General features: G+C 37.1%; 1 protein-coding gene across 3 annotated transcripts; it reads right to left on the bottom strand.

The window, feature by feature from the left end:
- Positions 1-463: 463 nt before the first annotated feature.
- PIGH (phosphatidylinositol glycan anchor biosynthesis class H) lies at positions 464-5495 on the bottom strand. 3 transcript variants are annotated; one of them, XM_026671144.2, is made up of 4 exons: positions 5266-5491; positions 3178-3387; positions 2218-2301; positions 464-1111 (listed from the first exon to the last, which is right to left on the bottom strand). In XM_026671144.2, the coding sequence occupies exons 1-4, from the start codon at positions 5443-5445 to the stop codon at positions 1031-1033; spliced, it is 555 nt and encodes a 184-aa protein (XP_026526929.1). In that variant the 5' UTR covers positions 5446-5491; the 3' UTR covers positions 464-1030. The 3 variants fall into 3 exon arrangements, with proteins under 3 accessions (XP_026526929.1, XP_087807706.1, XP_087807705.1); XM_087951580.1 differs by having other exon boundaries at positions 5356-5489; XM_087951579.1 differs by lacking the exon at positions 2218-2301 and having other exon boundaries at positions 5266-5495.
- Positions 5496-8862: the final 3367 nt, after the last annotated feature.

The following is an 8862-nucleotide window of genomic DNA, read 5'->3' as shown; positions in this document are numbered from 1 at the left end:
ATAACTGATTAAAAATTAGTTTTACAATTATGCTAATGTCCTGTGCATAAAAACTGTGTTCTGTATTAAGATGGAAGTGATATTGATAAATGAGATTTTCAACACAATAAGAATCTTTTCTTTCACTGTATTCTTTTAATAGGATGTCTATGGAGATTCTCAGTCATCCGGGTCATGGTTATCTCAATGGTGCTTTTTCAAGAGGCAATTGGACTTTCTGGTTTTTCTTTGAAGACGTTTCACTTCTCACCCAAGAAGCTTCTTCAGCTGAAGCGAGCTGAAGAAGCTTCTTGGATGAGAAGCAAAAATCTTTAAAGAAAAAAAAACCAGAAAGTTCAGTTGTCTCTTGAAAAAACACCTTTGGGTCTTTTAATAGCTTTGTTTCTCAGCTTTTGTTGTAAAAAATACACTTTGTAAAATCAAAGTGCATCCTTATGTCAGGAAAAAATCACTTTGTTGTGAATTCCATAAATACAAATGAACTTTACTTAACAAATTAAATCTACAGAAATTGCATTTATAATTATCACAATCCACTAATATGTATACATATTTAATGAACAAAATTAAGTCTATAAAAGAAATACCATTGGACATAGCATATACTATAACTCAACATTATTAGAAAACAGATTCTAGTCTTCCATGGAATTTTATTTAGGAAGGGGAAAAACCTTATTTTCATCTTATTTCTGCTGAGCTTTCCTTGTAGATTTCCAGTCATTTAGACAGGGTTAATTTTTGACAGGAAAAAAATATCATTGAGTTTTTTACATCATGAAGTTGACTGAAGAAAGTGTGGAACCTGGATTAGTAATTTTGTTCTGTAACATTTCTTCACAGCTGCACATTCAATCCTTTCTCAAAAAAGCACTAACAGTTCCTTGGTGGATTTGAATCTACTCTTACCTAGTTGTCAACATAGCCAGGTAGATTAACATGGTTATTAGCTTCACCTAATAACATGGGGCAAAATTGTATTATTGTGGTTCTTCTATCTTGATAAAAAGTTTCACATTAAAAGCTGGTATCAAGATTTTTTCCTCTGCTCCAGGATTTCTTGGCAACTTTTGTATATGTCTACAAGGCAGTCTAGACGTGGCATGGAGCTCTATAAATAAAAATAATATTTTATGTGAATTTGCAGCTGAAATCATATAAAAATTGATACAGAACCACTGTAAAAAATGACTTATTGGATTTTACAGGACAACCACAACAGCCAATTGAACACATTTATAAACTTTCCCAAATTGGGAGTTCTTTAATAAATTAATCTTCCTTGATTAATTCCTTCCTAGGGAAAGCTCCAAAAGCATAACTGAGTTTTAGTTCTCTGTATGAAATTGATTTACCAGTGCAGCCTACAACTCAGGATTCCATGCCAATGGCTCCTACTTCATGTTTAACTCCAATGTTAGCATACTGAACACTGTATAAATTCCACTGACTTTAGATATACTGAGGCCTGAATTAATTACGTTCAACTGAATTATTCTTATTCAGCCTAGAGTTCCATCTTTATCAATACAAAAAATAGTATAACATATTGCTAAAGAATAGATAATATATAATATTTACTGTTGCTGAGTTATGTAACAATTAAAAACAAATTAATGTACTTATTATTTTTAATCTACTCAGTAATTTTCTACGCTCTGCTCTCTAGCTATTTTTGACTTCTAAATGATCTTTTAACAGAATAAAGTCCATTTGGAAACGCTCTTTGTGGAGTATCCAGAAGTTTCATAGAAAAACAGGTTAATTTAGTACAATACGTGATTACAGAAGTGTTAATAGACTCAGTGAGGTGGTAAATTGTATTCTTTAGAGTTGACATAACTGAGAAAAACAAGAATTTAAATGCATCAAAGAGTGACAAGGGTTACTACTCCACCTACCTGTGCAAAATTAACTATCTAAAAAGTTCAGTGGTCAGTCCATGCTCAGCTGAGCATATCACTGCTGTATCTAAAGGCATAGTTATTGCAAGTCAGTAAGTTTCAAAGATATATATTCTTTAACATGGGATCGAGAAAAAGATCACGTAAAAATGCTGTTCTCTAACTTAAAATCACTTTTAATATTTTTACTATTTCTATGTATTTTCCAAAGAAGAAATACTGCAAAGAAACAAATGGCTTCCAAGAGGCATCTCAGCAAGAAAAACATGGTATGATAGGTCTTAACATCCTCAGCAATACACTTCATACTTACCTGAAACAGTGGCACGACTTCAGAAACAGCATGTGGTTCAATAGGATCTTGGAGAAGGATGCACAAGTAGTAGATAACTTTTTGCTAAAAGTAATGTATAGATAAGATCATAAAAAATAAAATTATCCCAGCTATAAAATCTGCTCTTAAAACAACAATCCTGTAGAAGAGATTGCCATCTACACTATGTTCTATGGTCAGAAAAATATACATGGAAATAATATTTGTGTCAGTGGGAGTCTTTAGAACAGCATTCAAATATGAATAGAGAAACTTCTAACTTGACAACACAGAAGTCTCCTTTTTTAAAGAGTTCTTTCACCTTCCCATTTCATGAATCACCTCAAGTTTTCATTATTGACTACGGCAGGGTTCAAATATGTACTGTACAATATAAATATTATATATTAGTACATACTATTATATACTAAACTAAGACGTGGTTTGCCAGATTGTAGCTTAACTTCCTGCAAGAAACAACATAATGTCAAATAAGAGATTATTTACAACATTGTGGCTTTGCATGATACTGGGTCTCCGAATATTGCCTTCTCACTCATTTTTCTGATTGTTGAAACAGTTCCAAAGGTATGGTAGTTTTTAAATAGGAAGCAACTTTCAATCAGTTATTTTTTTAGACAAAAGCAAACAAGTTTATTGCTCATGCCCGGACTATATATCTGCCAATTATATCTAGAATTTAACTTGTTCTCATGTCTGGGCCATTTCTGAAACCATCCCAATCCTATGAAGATGGAGTGTCCTTCAGAGTTCTCCCATTTCAAAATTAATAAGCAATGAAACAGTATTTTATAATGTAGAACAAGCACATGCACAACTTCTTTTCCTCAGATTCTTCTCACTAGGAACATGAAATATTCAAGTTTTTTTTTCTTTCTGAAATATCTCTTGTTATTTTTAATACAATTTCTTAGTAGTGTAGGAAAAGAATCTCCTTACCATATAAATGGCTTCATTGATTACCACATCTTTGACCTGGTTCATCTCTATAAAGGTTGTGCTCTCTTTCCCTGATGCATAAGATGAGGTCATCTGTATTCCAAGCGAGTCAATTATCAGCAGAGACTCCTGGTCAATTTTCACAAAGTGCAGGTATACAAGTAGGCCAATCAATGTGATAAATATAGAAGCGGAGAGCACCATACTATTCTGTAATGGAAAACAAGTTATCAAATGGACAAACAAAAATCATTTTGTATTCTACATAGTTATATACTATACTTCAATACTATAAAACACTTTCAAAGGAAAAGCTGATCATTACCATTTAAATCTATATGAGTGGCTCATGCACTATATTAAGAGTACAAGTTGAAATTATGCAGAGACAATAAATAGTTGCCTAAGCACAGTAGTACATTTGTTGTACATTTGTGTTTCATAAAACAGATATTACTTGTTCTTATATCAGACATAAAAATGGTACATCAATCTAAAAATATACATTTCTGGCAAAATAAGAACATATTTATTTTTAAAACAGATACAAGAGTAGAGTTGAAGACATGACACTGATAATTACATATAATGGAGATAGAGGGTCACAAACATCTTTGAACTGTTTTTATTTACAATAGTTTTTTGTCCTGATAGGCTCTTAATTTTTTTTAACCAGTGCCAAAATCATATGCATCTTCATTTAGAAAGAGAATCATATTAATTTCACAAGACATGATGGATTTTACATTGAATTGCGGGTCTAGTTAAGAAACTGTAGATAAATAAATTGTAAGATATTTGAATTAATGCTTAAAGACCCTCTTGGCAAAAAGGTGGTTCGTGAACTATCTCCTTGCAGATAAAGAGATTGTTGAGGTAGGTGAGATAAGCAGAAAGTGATGTGGCACTAGAAGAAACATTTTGAAATACAAGGAGATAAATGTAGAAAAGAGTTTTGTTCTTTCCCCACTTTTGGGAACTTTAGTTCAACCAAAGATGCTTTTTCAAGAGGCAATTGAATTTTCTTGTTTTTCTGTGAAGACGTTTCACTTCTCATCCAAGAAGCTCCTTCAGCTCTTGGATGAAAAGCAAAATGTCTTCAAAGTCCAGTTGCCTCTTGAAAAAACATATTTGGGACAACCATAACCTGGATGACTGAGAATTTCCAGAGACATTTAGTTCAACCATTGTTCAACTGGGAGTCTTCCAGAGCCACTAGACTTCACCCTATATCATGTGCAACCAGGACAGGAATGTTGATGGTGGAAGAGGAATTCTAGTGATCCTGAAGAGCATGTAGAGGGAGAAAGCCCCAACTTTCTTGCTGCCAAAAGACAAATAGCCTTGAAAAGCAGTGGCCAGGGACCAAGGCAGGACAACAATGGCCTCATGTCCCATTGCTAAACTGGAGGGAAGTTGGGTGGTGGTACCTGCTATGAGGGTGGACTACAACGGGGCGAAGACAATGCCTTGCGTTAATATCCTGACAAGGTTTATGGAGATTCTCAGTCATCCAAGTCTTCTTTGTCCCAAAGGTGCCTTTTTCAAGAGGCAACTGGATTTTCTTGTTTTCCTTTGAAGATATTTCTTTAGAGCTGAAGAAGCTTCTTGGATGAGAAGGGAAAGGGTCTTCAAAGAAAACCCAGTTGCCTCTTGAAAAAAAGAAGCTTTGGGCCACCCTGACAAAGGGTTAGGAGGACCACAAGCATAAGGTGGCAGTGCCCTGGTGATAAATGCAGTTCACCACCAGCTCCACAATAATGCCTACTCAATGCAACGGTCAATCTTTCTCTACTTTGACATCTTTAAGATGTGTGGCCCAGTGCTGGCTGCGGAATTCTGGGAGGGGGAGGCCACGCCTTTTAAAGAGAAACACTACAAGACCCTAAGAGCCCAGCCGGTTCCAGCAATCTGAAAGGGGCCGGAATGGAGGGTTGTGGGGGCTGCCTGGCCGCTGCATTCTTGGGGAGGGGAGGGGGGGGCGTTCCTCGTAATGGCGGGCCATTAATTGCCCTTTACTCCCCGAGTCTGAACGAACTTCGGGTTTCCGAACCCGCTTCGAAGAGCGTCGACCGGACAGCTAGCTACCTGGCTGACGACGAAGAGCCCATAAGCCACGAGCCACACGCAGCACGTGACGGCGGTCAGAGAGCCCAACTGCAGCCGAGGGCAGCGCACCTGGAGCTCCCGACAGGAGGCGCTGTAGTGGAGGGGCCGCAGCTTAATTGGAGCCCCGGAGACCGATAGGTATTCCCGCTCTTCCGCCATGTCCGAGCCCGGGAGCGAGGTGAAGGCGGTTCGCAGATGCGCAGAGCATCTTTTTCTATTCTCCCTCTCTAGCCGGCTGTCGCTCTATGGTAGCAAGGCTCCGCCTCTCCCGGCTAGGAGCTGTCTGTTGTGCTGGAATGGTTGGCGAGCCGGCCGCCGGATGGGGCTTCCCTTGACTGCTTCGGCCGCCGGCTCCCTCCCTTTACACAACCGGGACAGGAGCGTAGGAAGGGACAGTCCACCGCCCCTCCCCCCAAAAGATCTCCAATGCATCAGGTCCTCCTGGTCTTTCTCTTCCTTGGGCAGCGCTGTTCTGTTCTTGGTTCTCAGTTCCGAAAAATCGAGACGATCCGGCTTGGATAGATTTTCTTTTAAATGTCGATTGGTCCCGCATCCTGTGTTTTGCATAGACCCACAAAAAAAGAACCTTGTAAAAATTATTCCCGCACACTGATGTTGGAGAAATTGATGTTTTTGACTTTGGAAAACAATGAGGAAAAATTACAAAAATTCGGGGGGGAGGGTGTCTCTTGATGCCAAGAATGGTATTATTTAAAAGAAGTGGGGAACACAGCATCATGTGACTCCCGGGGGGGGGGGGGGAATTGTGACACAATTTTATATTTATAGTTTCATCTCACAGAATACTTCTTTTAAAAGCTTAAAATAACTGATATTTTAATGATATTTTACTCACATGGCAGTTTCCTTAATACGCTTTATTCATAATTACAATGCTTACAGGATTAATTGTACAGTTGCAATGTATTTTACTATTTGTTTCATTTCTTTTATGCTTGTTTTATTTTTTTAAAGCAGACTGGCATCAAATGCTAATAATCTCTGAAGCAGGTGCAATTGAAAACAATAAAACAGTATATTTTAAATTTTTTTTTACTGATGTGGGAACTAAATCATTTGGAATTGCATTAGCAAATATGATTGCAAAACAGTCCTGTGTTTTTCCATGATCTGGACAGTAACTTTCCATGAAGTGTAGAATCTCCTCAGAATCTGTTGTGGAAACTCCTCAGTACTTGTTCTGTTGTGACTTGGAAAAGATAGTTATGCAGTGCAGCCTAACCTTACCTTTCCAGTGCCAGATTTTATTCAACGTGGCTTTGGGCTAGCTGAAAATTCTGAAAGTCTTCACTTTAGTAATGTTCTGATTGGAAGAGGTTGATTTAACCTATAAGGATCTATAAAACAAGACTTCATCAAGATCACATGCTCTGGCTAAATTCAGCATTCTGAACTCAAGGCCTAATGATATCTTATAGACATAATTAATTGTATTTCTGGTTCATAGTAGCCAGACTACCTCTTTTAAGTGAGGAACCTCAGGAAGACTAATCCCATGTTAAACACTGTGGAAGGAAGAAAGTACGTCTGTTGTTTTATACACATGTGCCTAGTTATGAGCACGATCCAATGAGCACAGTGAGATTTATCTTTAAATAGGATTTCATAGCTCGATGCTGTTAATTTTACTAACAACTCTTTGAGAACTACATGAATGCTGGAATCTGGCAGTTCCAGGCTGTATTCCATGACTCAAAGAATTCTGAATTGGCAAGACCAGATTTTCTTCAACCTGTTTCTACCAAAATGGAGCTAGATATTCACCAGCACCTCATAACCTGATCTACACCAGTAACTTCTTTTCATCCTTACTTTTCTTAGAAAAACAAGCATCTTTCTGGAAAGTTGGCAATGCTTTAAGATTGCAAAAAAATTAAAACAGATGGGTCAACTCTGGATAGCTCTCATTATTTCCAGAAATGGCAGTAGACACAGGAAATACCTGTGAAATGTAACCAGCTGACAGCTGATTTATATGGAAACGGTGTATGTCCAACAATCCACTCTTGGACATCTTGAGCTGCAAATGTGGCAAAGGGAACAGGTGGAACATATGCGAAGGGAATAATTGAGGAGGTTTTTGCATAAAGTCATCCAACATATTGAGCAAGGGCAAGCCCTGAGTAAGAGGGCTTGCCTTTAAGATAAGTTTTTACTATTTCCTATAGAAGCTGAAATAACAACAGTCAGCGTGACATCGTTTCCCAATACCGCAATCCTACAGCTCATGGATGAAAAGAAGAACTGGAAATGATGAAATTATGTTTGCATAAGTCTAATCTGTACACACGCTCATTTGTCTGAGTGGAGAATTCGGTACATATTGCATAATTATAACCAACCAACCAATCTTTAAATCTTCCAAGAGAGCCACTAAAACAAATTGCTCTGAATTTAAGGGGAATTGTCCCCTTGTCCCTCCTAGTCCAGTACGCATGTACTGCATGGATCTGTGAGCCCAACTTTCCTTTTTAAAAAAGGCAGATATCTAACCTAGTTTTAGGAGCGTTGTTAGTGGGTTTTTTATGAGGTTTTAGACTGTTGTTTCTCTGGGTCATATATGTGGGCATATGCATAATTTTGTATTTATTTTATTTATTTATTTGTCAATCGCTTACAAGATAATAGGTGTAAGTATAAACATAGTTATGAATACATGAAATGGATACATATGAGAAAAATAAAAGAAACAATAGGACAGGGAGGGTAGGCATATTGGTGCGCTTATGCACGCCCCCTACAGACCTCTTAGGAAAGGGGTGAGGTCAATAGTAGACAGTCTAAGGTTAAAGTTTTTGAGGTTTGGGGAAGAAACCACAGAATCAGGTAGAGTATTCCAGACATTGACCACTCTGTTTTATTTTTTTATTTATTATATTTATTATATATATTTATTATATTTATTTATTTAGTCATGTTTATGTAGTGTATATTGGACATACGTATATCTGTATGTGTGTGTGTGTGTATATATATATTTTCAAGCTTAGACTGTCTACTATTAACCTCACTCCCTTCCTAAGAGGTCTGGGGCGTGCATAAGCGCACCAACAAGCCTACTGTCCCTGTCCTATTGTTTTATATATATATATATATATATATATATTATATATTTTTTTATATATATATATATTGTGTGTGTGTGTGTGTGTGTGTGTGTGTGTGTGTGTGTGTGTGTGTGTGTCTGTGTCTGTGTATATATACACACACACACACACATATATTTCTTATATGTATCCATGTATTCATAACTATATTTTTACTTATACCTATTATCTTGTAAATAAAATAAAATACAATAAATAGATGGAGACCCTTTTGAGAGCTGTATGCAACAAAATTTCATTTTAATGTATGCCTATTAGTGTACATTCAAAGTGACAATAAAGTCATTCTAAGGCTAAGGAGGAAGGGGTGTGTGTGTATGTGAAACCCTGAATCTCCGGGCAGATTTTCAACCGACAAACATGTAACTCGGCTACTCCTCACCTTACAACGATTTGATTACACACACACATATACACAAAAACAAAACAAAACCAAAGCCAACCAACC

The sequence above is a fragment of the Notechis scutatus genome, chromosome 1, assembly GCF_049901735.1.
Source record: "Notechis scutatus isolate UNSWTSFEM ecotype Mainland chromosome 1, rNotScu1.2, whole genome shotgun sequence".
In the NCBI taxonomy this organism is placed as follows: Eukaryota; Metazoa; Chordata; class Lepidosauria; order Squamata; family Elapidae; genus Notechis; species Notechis scutatus.
Note: the sequence above shows the minus strand (reverse complement) of the source record. Positions and strands in the feature narration are given on the sequence as shown.

Coding starts and splice junctions, on each gene's coding strand:
- PIGH (XM_026671144.2), bottom strand. CDS start 5,445: ATGGCGGAAGAGCGGGAATACCTATCGGTCTCCGGGGCTCCAATTAAG. Junction 2,302..3,177: donor TCAATGAAGCCATTTATATG/GTAAGGAGATTC, acceptor CATTACTTTTAG/CAAAAAGTTATCTACTACTT. Junction 1,112..2,217: donor AAGTCGTGCCACTGTTTCAG/GTAAGTATGAAG, acceptor TTTTATTTATAG/AGCTCCATGCCACGTCTAGA.